The following is a 20,716-nucleotide window of genomic DNA, read 5'->3' on the forward strand; positions in this document are numbered from 1 at the left end:
GAATGTCGCTCCCTGCCAACAAAGACAGTTGCATTTATTGACCTGACACTGCACTAAGCAGATGTGCGCGAAGAATTTTTGAGGCTGCAACAATATTTCGCAGACTTGCCAAGGATGGCGCTCGCCTCATATTGAGTCCGACCGATTTGAAACAGATTGGCACCCCACCAACGTAAGCACACACAAAAAAAGACATCAGCTGCAAAATGCCTTGACCGATTGGCAAACGTCCGTGTAAGGAATGCTGTGTACGAGGGGCAAACAAACTTGTTGCATTCACTAAAGTCAGTGTCTTCGGTACAGCGATTGGTATTAAAATATTAAAACGACGGTGAGAACTATGGGTTGCTTGAGTATTAACATCAGTAACTTAACCTGCGTGGCACAGAAGAACGCAACCCAACATGGAACTTTAAAAGTGAGGCTAGTTCTTCTCGCGGCATTGCGAAGTCGTGTTAAGACATAGACCTCGGGGGTCGATTGTGGCTTGTGTGTAAGTTGCACTTCATAGGTTAGCAGACCAAAAATAATAAACATTGCCAGTGAGGAATTCTCATGCGGATGCACCACCCAAAAGAACGCAATCAGAGTGATTCATTTTAAATTTTCAGCTAAAAAGTCGATCACCCAGTTCATCTTGTCCGAACACAGCCATAGGGCAAAGTTTTCGGCGGATCCTTAGCCATGGCTTCATCGCGTGGAGCTCCGCTTCATCTTCCACGGAAGGTGTCCTTCTAAAAACAGAATCCACATTAAGTTGAAAATTGCATTTCCGAAGCAAAGAAATGAAGGTAATCGGTAACTTCAAACTTTAACGTGTAGTACATGGGGATATTTAACAGAAACTAAACTGCTCATTGACAATGAAACATAGCTATGTTTTCCCCGTTGTAATGCAAAAGACACATAGTGGACTTGGATATTTCCTTGTCTTTGAATCAAAACTACTACACAAGTTCTTTTTTTTTTGTCTACTATAGCTCGATGCACAACGACCGCATTTTGAATATTCGCACAAACGGGAAAATGCTGCCGTGAACGAATGAACTAAATAAGTATGAAGAGAATGATTCGCGTTCTTTTTTGAACATATTCTCTCCTTAAAAAGGAATGCGTGGTTTCAATATAATGTAAGTGAAATTTTAGAATGTGGTCATTCTTTTCAGAAGAAAAGGGCTCAGTATCAGAACATCTATGTCCGTACCATGACGTTGCCCTGATCACGTACTAAATCCCCGCTTGCGCGCCTCACAGGCACGGGAGTTCATGAGGCCCGTCAAAAATTTTTTTACGCCAGCGACTGCCTATATAATGAAGGTTACGCCTAAATTAAAACATTCGTATATTGTGTTTCCACTTCGGAGTTAGCTCGCTATATTAACACAGCTATTAGCTTTCTTCACGTTCAAAAGTTCGCTGTAGTCATCGATTATTTGAAATGCACGCTGCTGCCGGTTCAGAAATAAGACAGAAAGAACCATACTAACCTAATATCTGTCCTGAACTGCTGCCATAGAAAGTATACAGCAACAGCACAGATTGTTACGAAGAATGACACCACAGCGATGATCAGCAACAGAGAGCTTGTACTTCTTGCTGAAAAATAAAATCCAAGAAGTGGTTACAAACACAGTTCTCATATTTACTTTTCTTGTCAAATTGTACGCCAAAAAGAACATGGAAGCAAAGAAGGAAAGGGATAAGAAGTGATAGACACGTGTAACACACAACACATGTAGTTATTGTAATGAAAATCTTTTGTATGCAGATGCATAGCTCAAAAATGGCAAGTTAGCATTGTAGTTCAAAATGAGACAATTATATTCAGAAGCCTACCTCGCCTGCAAATATTCATATCTATAAACGCTTGCGAACAATCGGGGAAGAACATTAAACGCTGGCGCCGTAGAATCACAGAGGAAATGCCACAGCAGTGAAACTGACGACACGCTATGCCTTTTGTGGACCACTATATTTTAGCTAAAATATAAATGCTATTATTTAAAGCAATCTGTTTTCTTAATTTTGCTCTGACTCTTGAAAAGAGTGCATCGTATAGGGCATCCCATATAGCGCCCACGTCACGCCTCCAAAGCTAGCGGCTGCCTCGGATCAGTGAAAACCAATAACGAAAGTCATCCTCCTACAAATGCCCACACTGCGAACAGTGCGCAACGCTCTGGACTTGCGCATGTTGCGCTTTGGGATCAAATGTCTTGGGCAAACACACCAGAGCTCACACACAAAACACATTCCACTACTCGGACACCAGAGCTCACACACAAAACACATCCCACTACTCGGCTATGGGAAGCAGCGCTATCTAGCTCAATCTGGTCAACCGAGCGAGAAGGGCAGCTAAGGCCGCTGGACTCCTGGACTGGGGTTACCACCCACTGCAGAGTGGAGGAGCTACCTACTCTCGTCTGCTCTTGTGTATAAAGTTTCTCCTTGCCGTACCGCAGACACTGTAAGGGACTTGTAACATCATGGGCACCATTTTACGTCCCCACTTCTATTGTGTGACAACAATGATAGCGAAGTGTTCTGTGTATTTCATTTCATGAACGCAGAACGCTCAGTGCCTTTTTGGCAAGAACTTTCTGTGCCCCTCAGCTTTGTCCAGGGCTCCAGACAAGACACCTTTAGCCCTCTTCACCCGGACAACTGTATATTGTCTAAATTTCAGTAAAGTCAAAGTCAAAGTCAAAGTCAAAGGTATCAGTCACAGAGCGTTAAACGAAGAAATTGCACTCAATATTCAGGAAGGTTATTTGGTCAGATAATATATTTGAACAAATATCTTTGTTTTCGTAAAACCTGGTTTTAATGAAGGAGTCATTCGAAGGTCCCATATGTTGAAAGCTTGATGATTCGACAATTATTTCAACGAATGCAATTTATATTTTAGTCCATTTAACAAATGTCATTCAAATGTGATGATGTGTTCGCACAAAACCCTTCCCCCCTCCCCAAACCCACTTAATATTACCAGCAAACCTGCTTCAGGGCCTATTTCGGTCGCAGAGGACCAGCACCAGGATAATGGCTATTGGCAGTTACATCTCAAGAACTGCGTCTTAGAAACGCCGTATGTTGTGTTCCAAAATTGGTGTCGCATGACGTCACTAATTCTTCAGACACCTGAAAGTAGGGCAAGAGCTTGACCTTCGCTATTCATTTAGAGAGAACGGTTGGTTAAATTGGACAATCTGCATATCATCATAGCTCTATTGTTCAACATACTTCCTTCAAGATTACTCTAAATCGACAACCAAAAAGATGGAATGAATGTAGTGCTCTACTTGCCATTACTTGAAGTGGACGCTCTGAGCGTCGCAGAAGGGCCTCGTTTTTCTTTCTGGAATCCATAGTTGAAGGCGAACACGGAAACTCTGTACAACATTCCAGGGCTCAGTTGGGTTGCGTTGTACGATAAATCTGTCGTCACTGCTTCGAACGAAACGTTTCGCCCGACGACGCTGACGTTGAAGCCGTCGATGGGGCCATTGGGCACTTCCGGTCGTTCCCACTCAAAGTAAATCCATTCCGCGCCAACAGATCCGGTAGTGAGCCATAGCGGCTTTGATGGCGCTGCGGAGAGCATGTACGCAGACATGACTGGTTACTGGTTTCTAGTTAGTGTTAGAAAAATTAGGCGTATGAAAGGGGTCCTAAGCCTATGGTTTAGGAGTCTTGGTGATGAAAAGGGGCGGTGACTGGCCTCACAGAGCTTGTCTGTGTTTCATTATGTTCGCTGCGTCGATTCTCGGCCTTTATTGTCGATCGCTCGTATTCGTTCATGGCAAACACCCGCTACACTGTGTTGCTGTATAAAAGTTAGTTAGAGCTAATGCTACCAAATATGCGCATTACTTAAGAACTGCACAGCCTACTTGTTTGTTAGAAGCCTTGCGCTTTGATTGCCCGGGCATTGTAAACTGATTATGAGTGGCTCACTTAAGACACAATTGAATGATTCTATTATAAATCACGCGATCTACCATCCTAAGTAAAGCAGGGTGGGCTTAGAGTTCAAAAATCTGCACAGCAGATGAAAAATTTCAGTCTTACATTTCTGCCTTATCTTTCCCTTCACCTACTACAATAATAAAAGACAGACTCACGTGCGCACCCACCGATGCACAAAGATCAGTAACCCTTTCTTGAGAATTTGCTCACGAAAGCTAGAAGTGCATAAATATTTACGGACTCCAAAATGCTCTAATGATTTACCTTGAAAGGTGAGTACTTGTGTCTTCCTGCTTAAAGCGTTGCTTGGGGTGTTAACGCTTATTTATCGATGAAAGAGACACACGATGCAATATTTGCTGATACATTGCAAATATATACACTGCAGGTTTGGTACACTGCTCCCTGATTCACTTTACAACGACGAAGCGTCCGAACAACACTCTCCCAAGGAGTGTTTGATGCAATAACACAGTCGTATGCAATGCAAAATGTCGTTCAAAGCAGGTAAGTGCATTTTAGCGTGCATTCTGGCAATAGTATAGAGCCTTGTGCCATGGCACACTTTTGCACTACCGATTACCAGCCATTTTAAGCAATATATTTTAATGTGGCGTGCATACTATTACGTTAAACCATTTCGGTTTACGCTTCACTTTTTTAAGTTTTTAGACAAGAATACTGCAGCTATCTGAGTCAAGCCTTCTTATCGTTTGTCACTGTTAAAATGCTTTATTGTAAGGGGCTATTTCATTTGAATTTCTGCTATTCTGCCAGGAAAGTATCTAGGAGAGCTTACCAGACACGTCTGTTTTAAAAGAAGTGGATCTTGCTTCACCGCAACCAGTCTCTTGTGCACATGAAGATACGCCGACGACATATTTAGTCCAAGGGTGGAGTTTGCTTAAGTTAAACTTGGTGTCCGTAGTAGGATAACTGCCTTTTCCTTCGACAGAAATTCTATAAGATGTAATATTATATCTAGGGTCTTCTGCTTTCTCCCAGTAAACCGCTGCGTCCGTTTCTTTAATATCACGTGTAGTTGGATATGGTGGGAAGGGTCCTGCAAAAGTTAGATGGATAATTTACAGCATTAGTTAAGATTTACGGTGGGTTTACTGAAATGAAAAAAAAATGAATGCTCAAGATGTGCATGCAGCCAAGGTATAGTTATCGTATTACACGGCTCAAGCATAACACATCACGAAAGTGATTCGTATACGCAGTATTGTCATAAAGAATTATTCATTTCAGTCAGCTTTTGTGCTGTTTGTCCGACTGTGCAAAATGCGCATAAATAAAACGCTGGATTTGACGAGAGCTACCTTTTGTAACTATTAATTTCCAGTAACGATTGCAACTCTTTCATTAGAAAAAAATAGAAATTTTAGGTTGTTCCTTTCGCCAATATAGGCGAAGTCCCAGAATTGGTGACACGGCGAATTGCAAAAAAGGTTGTGATGCACAAAATTGCGTGTTCTAAATTTATTCAAACATTTACGCTCTAGATTTACTGCCACTACACTAACTGGGACACTTCAACGCACAGAGATGTTTTCTAGAACTCAAACCTAAAGGAAGTGTTCTTTTTTTAGATTGTTGAGCAGCATAGTCAGAGAGCACATAAACGCGGCTTGACGCCTCAAGGTGTCACTTGTTTTTGGCTTACTATATCACAAGGTTTACTGTGCTTTGGTTACTTAGTATGGAACGTGGTTATAACAGCGCGTTTTGTGGACAGGACGCAAGAAAGAATGCACACAGGAGATTCGGCATCGGTCCTGTGTGCATTCTTTTAGTGTCCTCTACTCAAAACGAGCCGTTATAACCATGTTCGATCAAGCCAGGAACCAACTAGCCCATCTAAGTCGGTTATTGAGTATTTTGAGTTTGTTTTCATTGCTTCTGTGCGGTCTTACAATATGCCTTTCTAGCCCAACTGAACGATTAGATGACAGAGAGAGAAATACCAAGCAAGTAATAAAGAATGAGACAAAGAACTGCAACGGCAGGTAAGGTAACCAGGTTGCACCTCGTTTCCTTACCTACAGTGGGGAAGGAGGAAGCGGGCAGACAGAAAAAGTGAAAGAGAAAAGGAAAACGAGAACATCGTTAAATGCGCAATCAAAGGCCGTCACAGAACCCAGCCATCTTTAAGTATCCCAGCAATGCTATGGTGTCTTTCTGTAAACATGACAGTCAAGTGCATGGTCCCAATGATATTTCTTTCATGAACGCTCTGTCATACCGTCGACATAAATTGACACGCAAAGTCTGTCTTTCATTATCAAAACAATGACAGTACACGGTGACATGTGCTATTCGCTCATCACAATCACAGAAGTGGCATCAGGCACAGTTCATTATGCTAGTACGAAAACAGTGGGTGCTTGTAAAGGTGACGCCCAACCTAAAGCGACACAGTGAAGTTGCATCGCATTGGGATGGATCAGGCGATAGTCGGAAACAAATTAATTGTTATGGTCTGAAAATGTGTTGGTAGGAAATGGCATTATTGTTGAATTAATTGCTAAAGTAATTTATTCATCAATAATGCTGTGGAAACAGACAGCCTAGAAAATGTAAGCATGCAATGTGAATGAGCGCGTCCTAGTTACAAGTGGGAACTCATTTAGGCTCTTCAAAATGTATTTACGCAGCCTTACCATTGCCAAGGGATTCGAAGGTAGTAGAAATTCCAGGACCGGAGAGTTTTTCTTGTTCTGGCTTTCTAACATTGTAGGCGTTGATGGCACAATGGAAATACGTAAACTCAGATGCTACCACAATGGTAACATTGGTCGTGACTCCATCTGCAAGAATTTGGGTTGTGACGTTCGAGTCTTCGTTTACGACTTGGATAAGGTAACCATCAATGGGGCCATTTGGTTGCGCTGGCTGTTCCCACTTGAACGTCACTTTCACAAAATCCGTGACTGAGGCGCTGAAGTTTCTCACCTCGGAAGGTGCTGCAAGAGGAAATGAGGTGAAAGTTGAAGCATTCAATAAAATCGTTCAACATGAGTTCAATCCTGTCGCTTAGTACGACATGTTTTCTTCGCGGTTGCGAACATAATATCGGGTTTAAATAATTCCTGCCTATCCGTTATAGCCTGATCATCATGTAGGATATCTCTGCGTTGACCAGCAAAGCTATTGAAAAATCGCAAAGGCGTTGCAACGTTAGAAGTAAAGATATAGTTAAGATCAAATACAGGCCCAAATACATTACACATGAGCGCACACTTCGCTATCTACAGTGGAAAAACATGCTAGTTTCTTTTTTATTTTCGGTCATCTTTACAAAATTACAGCGCCATTAAAGTGTGAGCAATGTACACTTCATCTTACTCGTTGGTTAACTGAACAAAAACAGATTACCATGCTCCCGCGGAGAGGCTGGATGATATGCGCTACAGTTCATAAAGATAGTATGCACGGCCGTAAACATAGGAATCAACACATGAACTTACCAGCAACGTTCGTGTAGTCATTAACTACCTTCTCCAGGCCACAGTAATCGGCACAGTTCTGTATTGAGACATTGTATTGCTGTCCGGGTGTCAGGTTGGTGACGTTATACTGAAGAACGTCTTTGTCACTCAATCTGGGGCAGTTATTTTCGTATTCTTCACTCACGTAGGCTGCCAGCACTCGCACGCGACAGTTCGGTGCCTTTGGATCTCTTGGCCACGTGTACGCCAAGCTCGTCGTAGTTCGTTCAATAAGTGTGACATTTTCAGGGGCACCTGTGTATAATCGACAGGCATCGGAAGTCAGGAAAAGCAATGTGTTGATAAACCAAATTGTCTTGTTGAGGCAAAAATTTAGCATCAATCCTTACAAGGCCAATGCATACAGAATGTCCTAGTTACGTATTTAGTCCGCAGAATAAGTTACGTATTTAGTCCGCAGTTACGTATTTAGTCCGCAGTAAATTACGTTTCATAAGAATAAGAATTTGTCTTCTACTACACCACCATCTGTCATTATTCTTGTAGGTATTTTCTTTTTCTTACTTTGCGCGATGATTGCTTTTCAGCTGAAAACCAGTAGAACCAAGTATTACGTCTGATAGCTAAGTACATGGCATATATGGTTAAACAAGTGTCAGCTGAAATGCTGCGAATTGTTGTCCAGCAAAACTACATTTGCAAGGCCGACTTTTTATGTATCATACATCGCAAAGATTGCACATTGAAGGGCATTGTTCACTGTGGAACAAGGACATTAGGCGCTCAGCTCTACCCCGTGCCGTGCACGCCTTCTGCGGATTCGCCAACTTCGTTCTCTTTGTTGACGAAAAGAATTGTTCGTTATTACTGCAGGCAGTTTGGTGTGAGCTCACCACGCCAGAAAGACGAAAAACAATACATTGAGGATCAGGCTAATCGGGGGTGTCTTTCTCTCTACGATTGCGCGCCTTCGTATTATACTTTATTTCCACAGCAGAGAACTATTAAACTAACGGAACATCGCCGAGCTGTTAAGTCATACCGATCAATGAATCAGCTACCACAGCGACAAATATACTCGGAAAATTAAAGAAACAAAAGTCATAATCCGCTAAGCCTGCGTGTGAGCACATGAACTGTTTTGTTATCACCAAAACAAATATATACTATTTATTTCTAACAGAAAAAAATGGTGCTCGTCACGTGGCTTTGAGAAAATGTAGGCAATACGGAAGTGTGAAATTTCAAATTTTTTCGCTTGCTAAAGTGTTCTCGTACGTGCCTTTGTGTGCCTGACTCAACTCTTCTCTTCTAAAGCACCCCGGCACATATATAATATTATCCACCAAAAATTTGAACAATGTTTCTCAATATCTCACCGATAAATCTTCATGTGAAATTCTTTTAAACGCTATTCCACTGAAGTTTCACAAAAGTACAGCAGTAAGTGCAAAGGCATTCAATGTGCGTTTTAACTGTTACAGAAGTGACATTTTCAATGCCTTTACCTTCTCAAGAAGTATCTAGGTGAGCATCATGCAAGCATAATTGTCAGAAGATTTTTTTCGCACGTACCTATGCCATTTGTTGTAACAGAAAATCTGGTGATGGTGCCATTGTTCCGCTGGGTTCCATTGTAAGCAAAAGCCCACACTTCACAATCGAATGTTGCAAGCTGCTCTTCAAGGTCTAACGAAACGTTTACGTGCTTCTCTGCTTCCGGTATTTCAATCGTTCTCACTGCGCCAAAATTAATTTCGACGCAGTGCAACACGTAGCCATCGTAATCGACGCTGGCAAGTGGTCCATTCCAATGGGCAGCGAGGATTGTCACATTGTCAATTTCATATTTTAAATCACAAACTGGACCGGGATCTGCAAATAATAAAAGTTCGGCAAATGTTAAACTCTTGTAACACAAGAAAGTGAAAGCCTCCTGCACATTTGGTAATACATGAAGTTATACAATCGGCGTTAGAGTTCTTTGTAAGGCTTATTGGTAAAGCATCGGGTTAAACAATCGCGGCTGGACTTCTTGCAAGATATAGCGATCCGCAATGAGAAGTACACGTGCGGCGCTAAGGCGGCCTGCTCACTAAGGCGAAGCGGTGCGCGCTTCTGCCGCAGTGGCGACCTTACGCGGCCGTCCTTATCGCAAACCTAGCATGCTTATCGAAAACCTAGCAGTCGAGCTATTATGACGCAAGCCGTTGATCCTGTGTCTAATTTCATTGCCAGTTCAACACTGCCCACGTTGAACGTTGGGCGAATGGGCGACTCGAGAGATTTCGTTCGTACCGGCCGCAAAGTTCATATATAAGAATTCGCTTAGAAATTTTTCGACGTGGTTTCTTGTAGCGTTAAAATTTGCCATGAAGCGCTGGCGCAGCAGCCCCGAATTCCTTATCACTATGGTTGGGAAACTTCCTTTGCGAGATTCCCACGTTAGCTACCGTGATAACAGCGTGCCTTGACCCAGCGGCCGCTGTTAGAGTTTAGGCTTCTACCGACCGCTGATAGGCTTCTACGTTTTCCGCATTCCTGGCACGCTGCCTTTTCGGCGCTTTGTCTTGGTATTGGCCGGTGATGCACTTGCCTTTTTTAGTAATGATATTACTTCTGACAAACTCATGCGTCGTTTTCCGCGGCTTCAGCAGATATTGTTATCGCTTCGGCTTCTTCTAGCGTTAGCTCTTTCTTTACTAGAAGTTGTTTCCCTGCCGCAGTTGGGCGTACACCGCAGACAATCCTATCTGGGATCATCCTGTCAAGGCAACTGTTGAAGTTTGCAGTCGTCTGTGATGCGGCGGATCTCGACGAGGGAAGGGTGAATATATTCGCCTTCTAGTTGACAACGACTAAGGAATTTGTAGCTCGCTGAAATTTCGTTGCGTTCATTGTCTTCATTCACGGCTTCGATAACTTCATCCTAACTGTGTTTGGCACCTTTCCGGCAAGAATTTGAATAGTCGCCGTGCTCAGTGCAAGCACAAGTGTTCTCTTCTTATTGACTCAATGATGTCATTCACTTCAAAATGCTCCTCCACTTTGGCCAGGTACGGCCTCCACTTATCTGTTCGCCAAAGCTCGAAAGCATCTAAAAGGTCATAGGAGTGATTGGCAATGCTGTCTGCACTGCCGCAGTGTTCGGGTCTGCCTCGACTAGGTGAGTAATTTTGGCTCGTCGCCACTGCAACATACACGCGGCTGGCAGGAAAGCAACACATGTACACACCTTGGAACGAGACACTCAAGAACCAACACTCATTATCAATTGTAGGGTGCTTACTTAGTAATCCAGGAGAGAAGGAATAAACGGTGGATAGAACGAGCAGTGTGTAGCCTAGACTGTGACACAGTGGCCGATACAACAGTCCTGTTCTGAGAAATGGATATTGACGCGTGCACTTATATTTAACGGGCGACCACGTTTCGCCGCCTATCAAATGTTATCGCACAGCGCGGGACGCGTCTGCATGTATCCGAAGTTTCTGGAAAGTTATCGATGCTTCTATCCGCTGTCTGTTGTCACCGAACCTTGTGTTATCTGATTTCATCGCGTAACTCGAATGTTGTAGAACTTTGTATAAGGCATGCGGGTCCCAATGATTAGTCTGGAACCTTCCATGACTGCTGTATAAAAGCCGACGCACTTGACCCGCTGACCAGATTTTCGACGATCGCCGACCGTGTTCGCCGCTATCGTTGTGCTATAAGTGTAGCCTGTTTTGTGGGCACAGGTTCGCCCAATAAAAGTTAGTTTTGTCGTTCACAGTATTGCTACTGTGTTATTCAACGTCACCACCACGTGACAATATTTTAAAAACCTCACTTCAACATAAAAGGTCCTTTAGTTTCTTTGAATTATGAGAGTACGTGGGTTGTTCTGCTATTGACTTTGAGGAAAGCATAAATAAATGAATCATGCACAGATCTAGCTCTAGCCGCACACATGCGCAACTTCTATACGTGCCTTAAATGTGAGTGTAAATTAAGGGCACCAAAAAATAAAAACAGAAGCCTCAATAAGAATAAGCGAACAAAGAAGAGGAAAGAGGAAGATGCCACTAAGAGCACTATGAGCGATTTAAAAGCAGTACATGAGCATTGATATTTATAAAAGAAGGGACCCAGTCAAGACTTCTTGGGTGTCTTCTACGCGCTCCAACCATGTGTAGGGTATTACTAAAGTTGATTTTAGTTCACCGAAATATAACAGTAAACCCGGCAAATAGCGTCAAAGAAGAGAAAAACCTCATAAAACTTCGAAAACTTCAAAAAAAGCTTAGAATAATTCCGTTCACCCACATTGAAAACAATATACATGCAAAAGCGCTTACTGAATGCATAGGCAAGCTGCAAGGCAATTGCCGCTGGTTAAGCGACATGCGGAGGATTATCCTAATTTGATAAACATGTGGTGAGCATGATCTTACAAGAGAACGTGAACCCTTTTACGCCCCGTCGGTACGTTGCTGCGAAGTCTCAAGGAACTTCAATAACATTTTCGGACCAATGCTGGTGCAGTCCTTCCCGTGACCGTGCATTGTAACGATACTTTGCCCTCCCTTTGTTGTAACACCACACTAACATGATAAGTTGCCGCCATCTAGGAAGTCGTCCAACGAATTTACAAATCTCAGCCTCGCGAATAGCTACTTTTAAAAGGGTTTGAATTCGAGCATAATGGTACTACTTCATGGCAAAATACAGTGCGGTACAAGTGGCATAAGAAAGTGTGTCAACAATCAGTGTTCCTGCTGTATGGTCGATCACGCCCTTTTATTTTTTCGCGCTGTTTTTCGCCATGGAACACACAGCTAGCGCCACCCTCCGGTAAGCGGACAACGAGGGAGCACTGTGTTAGCAAGCACCGTACCCAGATGGCTACACCAGTCCGCTTGGTTGATTGAACTAGATCAACGAGCCCTTCGGCGTTGTCTAGTGCCTGTGATTTTGGTATTTTTCACGGGTATTTCATTTATCTAACAGGCATCGACCACATAGGCCTTGTCACGAATCTCACGATAGTTGAGATGAGAAGAAGAAAGAAAAAGAAATATTTCAGCGCTAAGTGGGCGGGCAGTAGTCATAAGATATTTGAAACGAGGGGTGAAACTAAACATGCATTTACTATACGAAAGAAGTGCGTAAGAAAATTGTGCCTCAATATTATTTTCTTCCGAGATGCCCTTATTGACCGACACCAACATTCATATAACCTGTAGCTACAGTTTCAGGCTTGTAATTTTCGTTACTCGTAGTTATTGGGCAAGTGTTTTAGCCATGCCGTAAACGAGCGGAAGTACGGGGAAATAATCAAAGTACTTATCCAAGTAAAACCAAACAAGTTTTTGTCACCATGAAGCGGAGGAGGATGAACCTTATAGCCTTGTGAACAATGGCATCTCTTTACCAAATATTACTTCTTTTTCGCAATGAGCACTCTGTGGCTTTTGTTGAGCAAAATTTCTTAAATCTGTGAGCGGCTCATATCACCCGGAGTTATCCCGTAACTAAGAATTTAATTACGTACTTTCTTTACAAATAGGAAGCAAGATCTATTTAAGTTGCCTTCACTATATTTCGCTTTGGTGAAGTTTAAGCAAGGTGGAGGGGGAGAGTAACGAAATATTACACAACAATGAATGTGACCTCACAAGGTGGATTTACTGAATGTATGATCGCTGTATTTGACTTAGAATAATTCAACAACAGAGTACGTACCTTCTTCGAGCATACGTGGTGGAAAAGCAGCACCGCTTGGTATCTCGCACATTTGTACAACACGTATCAAGAACAAAATGGGGTTTAGGACATCAGGTCCGATGTAATAACAGTAAAAGATACTTACTCAATGAATACGTAGATGCAGCTTGTTCGGTTTGCGGACCGATGCATGTCCGGTTGCCGTAAGTGACCTGGCCGTTGCTTTTTACATGATAAGTTGTTTCCGGGAGTAAGCCTGTAAAAGCAGCTTGGTGAAGTGCGCCTGAGACGTTGTAATTTTGGCAGCGTTGGTTTGATCGAGCAAACCAGCAGATTTCAAAGTGGATTTCGTGCGTCCAATTTGTTTGCCATGTGGCCTTCAACGTTTCTGGACTGACGCCTTTGACTACCACGTCGGCGAGCAATGGAACTGTAAAAAAAGAAGAATGTAAATAAATTACAGCCGCTGTAGAAAACACTATATGCGCGACAGTTCAGACTGCAACAAGCTTCATTGTTTCTTCCATAATATTCATTTTTATTCACAGGCATTTTTCTTGCAATTTTTATCAACAAAAAAGAAGTTTTGTGTCCAGAAAACAGAACGTGACAAATATATAAGCATAGATGGCACTTTCTCTGGTTCCGGTGCGACGGAAACATAAGTCGTGTTAATTCGACCAGGAGGACAGGCAGGATTGACTAGTGTTATTTTTGCGCCACATTCGCACATGAAAATGTGGTTTTACATCGTGTACACAGAAAACTGAATAGAAGAACTGTTAACTGTAAACGCAGCGCTCAAGGAGCCTTTTAAGGCATTATTTATCGCTGTAGCATACCGGCGGAGTTCTTTTCCTCCAAGAAAGCGAAGCATCTCTGAAATTTTATTGCTTATGTAATCCTCTAAAATTTGAGTGCTCCAAATCGTTTTGCACCGAAAGAGTAGTAAAAAACATTTTTTTTTCCGAAGTGTGATCTTGTTAGCAGAATGAGCAGTGAGAAAATAACCCATACAAACAAGCAAAACGTACTTGAGCCATAACAGCTGCGACTTCTCACTACGATATGAACATTGATAAAAACTGCCAGTGCCAAAGCCTCTCCATTTGTTTTAAAATTCAAGCTAGCGAGAATCCATGCTTATGATTTGTACACAGAGTGACGAAACTGTGCGAAAACAATGTAATTTCCACTCCATAATTTATTCCTTTATAGTGTATAGAAAACTATTTACGGAATTACATAAATGGGCGGAATATTCTGCCGCACCTTTAAGCTAAGTGTGATTCTTGCTCGTAGGTACCAGAATCGGGACACGGCTACATATAGCATAGATAAGCATAAAGCGCACATGGAGTCTCGAAATATCCGCATGATTTTTCAGCATGAGAGTGTATAGAGCTGTAGTGCCTTTACCATACTGCGACAAGCAATGCACCGCTAGCTTTTAGATATTTCTATTTCTTAACGTTGATGCAAGCAGAGTAAGTATTAATAGAAATTGTGATACTTTTTGTATATATATATATATATATATATATATATATATATATATATATAGTGAAACTGTACAAAATATATTCAGTAGGAAATATGCTATGCAAAAGGGAAAACAAAAGAGATAAAGCTTGCCTTGCGGGAAAGACGTGGCATTCGCCGTTACCTCTTTGCTAAGCACATTTAGTCCAGAAATTTTTCCTATCGCTCTCACGTGTAGCCGATACTGGACGTCCAAATCTCTTGCCAAGAAGCTGTACAGCCGAACGCTCTTTCCCACGATAGTCGAGTCACATTTCTTTCCTGACAGCCAGCAGATCGTAAGATTAAATCCAGCTTCGTTCTGGTCCGTGTATGACCACGTCGCTCGCAAACTGCCGTCACATCCAGCAACGAAACTGAGGTTGGCCACAGGATCTGTTCATAAAAAGTTCATAAGAAGTGAAGGAAGAAATGCAACTCATGCCCAATAACCGTCAAGAACTTGCATTTGCATGTAGTTATTGGCTGCTTTTTTAGTCATCTCAGTCTACACCACGTTGCAGTTAGAGTACAGAAGCCAAAGGAGGTTTTAACAAATTCAGGGTATGACATGACATGCTAAGAGTTACATGTGGTAGATATGCTGGACAAGCAAGGGGAGGGCGCTCTTTATTGTCCACATAATCATACAGTGCCAAAGTGTGTTAGTGAACAAGTCACAGTGGAACGCTGGTAGCGGGAAAACTAAATCATAAATCAAAAAATCTGTATGTGAATTACGTGCCGTAGTTAAGGTTAGCGTCATTTACATAAATCATAGCATGAAGAAGTGAACAAGAATACATGAAGCATATAGTGACCCTTTCTTAATAGACCTAGTAAATTACTGCTAACTTTTACAACGAGTGCTGTTAACAAGTAAAATTATTCAGACGCACTCATACATGGGTTATTATTACTGCTGTGCCTTATGTTGAATGTGAAGGAAGTGCGCCGCGAAAGTGTCAATTGAGGATCACAGAGAGCGCGAATGAGCGCTGCAGGATTTAGCGCAATTCTTCGCACAACGTGACGATTGCGGTTCTAAACATAGAGGCCTCGTGGCTTTTTGTTTTTTAGTCACAAATGCGCCATTGAAGTGTCATTGAAGAAAAAAACTCACGCAACCCCAACGTCGTAATGTTGAATGATACAGTGGTTCCATTTTGGTCTTTAGAAAAAGCCCACACTTCGCATTCAAATGGTTCAACTTGATCCTGTAACTCCAGGCTTGCTTCAACAATCTCTGTTGCTGTGAAAACATCAATTTTTCTGGAGCTCTGGCTTTCTAGGTTCGTGCATTCTAACGTGTACCCTGCAATGTCTTCTTTGGTGACAGGTCGATTCCATGTTGCTTTGAGGGCGGTGACATTGACAATATGATAAGAGATCTTCTGTACAGGACCAATGTCTGAAACAAAAAAAATATGTGTTTGTCCGTCTGAGAAACCTTATCATGAGCCGAACAAAATCTTAAAATGTCGAATTTTTTTCTCTTACTGCTACGAGAACCAATCCACAAGTTGTGATGACTGCGAACTAGCTTGACCTTGTTATAAACTTTATTTCTGCAGTAGAGTGACGCACAGATTCCTTTCTTCTTACTACTTTGATTAGAAATGTAGACTTCTCAGTAATACATAGAGCAGTGGATTGGTTCTATAGCAGCTAAGCTTGATATCTGTTGACCATCAGGTGCTGGTTAAAAAAACAACATCTTTATTATTGTCACATGGAATGTAAGGATTGTGATCATATATGAATTAGTAAATATGACCATGCAACCGCATTTTATAACCAATGTAAATGCGTGAGCGAAAAATCAAGCAAAACAGTATGCAACGGCTTAGTTTGCCTATAGAAGTGACGGGCATGTATTACCCTTCCTGTACATTTTTGTAGCCCATGCTAAAACGTGGCATTCTAGGCCCGAGCACTGATCCTAAGATTTCTCAACAGAGTGTGCGCACTGCTATAAAGTGCTTCTTTTCCAAGCTCTCAACGATGGTTTCGAAAGCGAAGCCTAATTGATACCAGCATCTCGGGTTGCATGATGTAGCACTGGGTTAAAGCATGGGGCCAATAAGACTGTGTGCCATGAATTCGGCTTTTCACGGCAGAATTAAGTAAACACTATGTCAAAAATACTTTGGAAAAAGGGAATTCGCATACCTATCAACGGCGTTTTACATTGCAGTGAACTTTGATTTTGTACGTTCTTTCGAATGCGTAAACACAATAAGATCAGTAAAGATGGTGCAGAAACAATGAGCGGCAATGCAGAACTACCAACCGCACATCCTTCGTCTCGCCATTTTAGCATCCTTACAGTGTGTTTGTAATAGAACACATATGGTACGTAACACTACATTTTTGTGCAGTTTGTATTTGTCCGTGGCAAAGCAGCACGGACTATCGTCTTTACGCCTAAAGAAAATATTAAGGGTGGCTTATATATGTTCTTATGTAATAATCTGCTCGTATATGTGTGCTGCGTATTGAGCTGAACAATGTCGACTTGCATATATCTCCCCTACTCACGACCTATCTAGTGTCTTTTACAGTTTCGCTTAAATCTCGTTGTGCACAAAGCTATTTCACTGCTTGTCCAAGACAAAGCGCAGATGCTAGATTACTAAAAATAAATAAATGAACTCGCATTTTTTGCTAAGCACGCGCTTTCAAATGTACAACCAGTGGATGCATGCGGCAACGTCAAACTGATCTGGCCGTTGTTCGTCTAAGGCACTAGAATCTTAAGGCATTAGAAGAAATGTTCAAGAGTTTTATCTTTATTTTAATTAATTCAACCAGCAGTCCAAGTATCCAAGCTTGTTTTGAATAAATTCTTAGTGCTTCAGAATCAATGGCAAACTGAACCATGGTTTTCGAGGACCTAGGTGTCTAGTGCTCCTGTTAGGTCAATAGGCTGGGTGTACCTTGAATGACTAATATCGTTGAAAGCGTAGAAATAGCGCAAGAAACGACGGCGGATATAGACACCACATAAACGTCACTCTGCTAGTAGCATTCTTTGTGCATTGCGTCAGGCACCACATAAATTCCACAACAACACATAGTTAGCCACAAGGTGGCCGTTTGTCAAAAACACTGTACATAAGCAAAAGCATTAAACACATGATAACGAGAATAAGAAAAGAAAAATATTAGACAAGTTCAGCCTAGAATGGCTCGTCTCAATGCGCCACTGGCACAGTCTAATCACTGAGGCATTCCATGCACGGCTAAGATACGCGATTTCTTTTGCGGCTGAGCACATAAGCAGCTTGCTAACATTTTCGTTACACGCACAACTTTTATAATTCTCTGATTTTCTTCTGCACCTACATCCTTTTCCTTGTCTGACCCTTTTGGCCTGCTTAGTGTTTTCCATAATCTGTCGGCAGGACTCAAACTGCGCGTTGTTAAGGAACGTATCCCATTGGGCGACGCAATCATCGAAGACAGTTTTTAGTAAAACAGCACTTGTGTGGTGCCTTTCTTGTTGTCTCTATCATTTGTTTTCAGGCTCCTAGGTTTTCTAAGACCAACCGACAAACCCAACAAGCAGCCTTTTGCAGTTCATACCCTACATGTGACTACTTCAGATGCGCTATCGGAACACAGAAGAGAAAATAAGAGTAACTCACCGGCGTGATCAGGGTAGGCACTGGGAACACTTCCGTCAACATACGCTTGAACCTAAAGTCAAACGCAAACTTCATGTCAATTGGTAAACTACGCACATGCCGCAGCAGTGGAATAACGCAACTTGAACACCACTCAAAAACTCTATAACTCTCACCGTCAACGCCGTCTTATCAATATTCGAGCAGAGTGCAACAAAGCACAGAAAGACGCGCAATTTTATGGGATTCGTAGCGACGTCAACTTCCATCTCAAACGTCGAGACAGAACAGCTACTGGACTAGAAATCCTTTCTATCAGCGCGGGAACTATCAGGTCGCTGCAGCAACTGCGATAAGAATCATTGTTGTACCAGGGCCGAGAAGCGATATCAATAGACAACACAGGCAGCTTCGGCGCTTTCCACTGATTGAACGCCAAAGAAAGAAAAAAAATAGGAAGCATGTAGCTTGGACTCTGGGACAGTGCGTCATGCCGAATTTTGGTTGTAATCAAAGCTAACGCCTCTTTTTGTTAATAAGCCTAATTACTCGGGAAGGGATAACAATAGTAACATTTTTCGCATTGAAAAGAAATCCCTTTTGCACAGGGTCTCAATGCAAGCGTCAAGCGACCCGAATTTCTCTGTCTCGTCATATTGTGTGTGTGTGTGCGTGCGTATATATATATATATATATATATATATGAAGCCAACAATGACACCAAGGACAACATGGGCGAAATAAGTTGCACTTACTGATTGAATTGAAGAAATGATAAATTAATGCAAGTGAGAGTGGATGAAAAAACAACTCGCCGATGCGATCCAAGTGTGCAGCAGGCTTTCCCCTTCACGTGTTACAGGAGTATAACATGCTACCGAACTTTTTTTATTGGACATTTGCATGGAGGCTTACATTAAAGACGAGATAAAAAATGAACTGTAAGAGTCACATGATGGCCTTTCTGTTGGCATACCGTCTCAAGTATTCTCTTCTCGGCGACTTCCTCGTCAGGCGATAACAACGCGCCAATCAAAGCATACATACCATCACAGAGTCCATGCTAAATCGTACTGAATAAATTTGACAAACCTGAGCTTTGCCCGTCTGCGACCATAATGACAGAAAGCAAAATTGTTATGAAATTCACATACGATGTTTTAGGAACCTTAGTGTTGCAACAGCACTTATTCAATGCTACAGCCTCTTCACAACACACGTAGGGTGACCTGCTTCTGCTTCGCAATCCACGTCTTCGGTGAGAAAAGGTTGTCGCGGTCTCTGAATGTGGGTAGTGCTTCCGACATAGTCCTTATCGAATGCGGACGTTCCGACCAACAGTCAACCGGGCGCCATCCTTTCTTACCTTATCTGCGTAGCACTGTCAATGTTTTCGAAGGAATAGGGGGGGTTGATATCTATGATCTCGAGTAGGAAATAGCGTCCAGAACAAAATTATGGTGAATATCGTATGCCTATTCAGTGGCGTAGATGCTGCTCATTGCACCTATTGAAAAGATAATTGTAGTACGAAAGAAACAAAAAAGAAACAATTCATCTTCTAAAACGTTTCAATTGTGTCAGGTCTGCTGTTACGACTGTCTCTTGTTTTTCTTTTTCCAGTTAATGTACAACCTTTCCGTGCACTCAGTCGTTCTTTTTTCTTTACAAAAAATCATATAATCACTCATTTGACCAGCCACTTCTTTTTTTCGCAGTACTAGCGTTCAGTAAGTGAAAATCAGCCTTTTTCGGCGCTATTGCGCTCGAATGCAACGAAAAGAGAATTCTACTCAGAAATAGTATAACATAATGCGGTTGTATCATATCTGCGTTACAGATACGGTCGTCGAACTAGAAACTTCAACAGATGAGCGGCAGGTCCATTCCAGTGCTAAAATAAGCGTGTCTTTGTACAACACTGCTCGGCTAGGCGTCTTGATATTCCTGTTCTTTTCAAAATTGTCATCCTCGCGTTTCACTTGATCTCAGACTAGTATTGTTCCACAGATTATGAAATAGCAGTAATGTTGCAATCCAAAATTTCAGTTACGCTGCGTGCCTGATGCGTTAGAACAAGAAAATGAAACGGCACAATGCTGAAGAACGACGAAACACACCATGGTTGCTCAGTGGCTATGGTGTTGGGCTGCTGAGCACCAAGTCGCGGGATCGAATCCCGGCCGCGGCGGCCGCATTTCGGTGGGGGCGAAATGCGAAAACACCCATGTACTTAGATTTAGGTGCACGTTAAAGAACCTCAGGTGGTCGAAATTTCCGGAGTCCTCCACTACGGCGTACCTCATAATCAGAAAGTGATTTTGGCACGTAAAACCCTATAATTTCATTTTTAAGAATGACGAACGAAGAGACTGAACCGAGTGCACGCACACGAGGCACCGAGCAGGCGAGGTGCACTACATGCTAGCA

General features: G+C 42.3%; 1 protein-coding gene and 1 long non-coding RNA gene across 3 annotated transcripts in view; one reads left to right on the top strand and one right to left on the bottom strand.

Annotated features, from left to right (window-relative positions):
* LOC126543592 (receptor-type tyrosine-protein phosphatase H-like) lies at positions 1 to 18,604 on the bottom strand. Of its 2 annotated transcripts, none has more exons than XM_055077702.2 (12): positions 18,463 to 18,604; positions 18,308 to 18,359; positions 15,781 to 16,068; positions 14,772 to 15,053; positions 13,282 to 13,566; positions 9,003 to 9,302; positions 7,446 to 7,721; positions 6,639 to 6,941; positions 4,772 to 5,035; positions 3,310 to 3,594; positions 1,488 to 1,596; positions 1 to 734 (listed from the first exon to the last, which is right to left on the bottom strand). In XM_055077702.2, exons 1-12 carry the CDS (start codon positions 18,553 to 18,555, stop codon positions 608 to 610), a joined length of 2,664 nt encoding a protein of 887 aa, XP_054933677.1. In that variant the 5' UTR covers positions 18,556 to 18,604; the 3' UTR covers positions 1 to 607. The 2 variants fall into 2 exon arrangements, with proteins under 2 accessions (XP_054933677.1, XP_054933678.1); XM_055077703.2 differs by having other exon boundaries at positions 1,488 to 1,592; positions 3,306 to 3,594.
* LOC129387928 (uncharacterized) overlaps positions 3,603 to 20,716 on the top strand; it is a 21,225-nt gene continuing 4,111 nt past the window's right edge. The window contains exons 1-2 of the long non-coding RNA XR_008615081.1: positions 3,603 to 4,479; positions 10,484 to 10,593. This is a non-coding gene — a long non-coding RNA (uncharacterized lncRNA). The remainder of the gene's footprint in view (positions 4,480 to 10,483; positions 10,594 to 20,716) is intronic.

Source organism: Dermacentor andersoni, chromosome 10 (genome assembly GCF_023375885.2).
Source record: "Dermacentor andersoni chromosome 10, qqDerAnde1_hic_scaffold, whole genome shotgun sequence".
NCBI lineage: Eukaryota > Metazoa > Arthropoda > Arachnida > Ixodida > Ixodidae > Dermacentor > Dermacentor andersoni.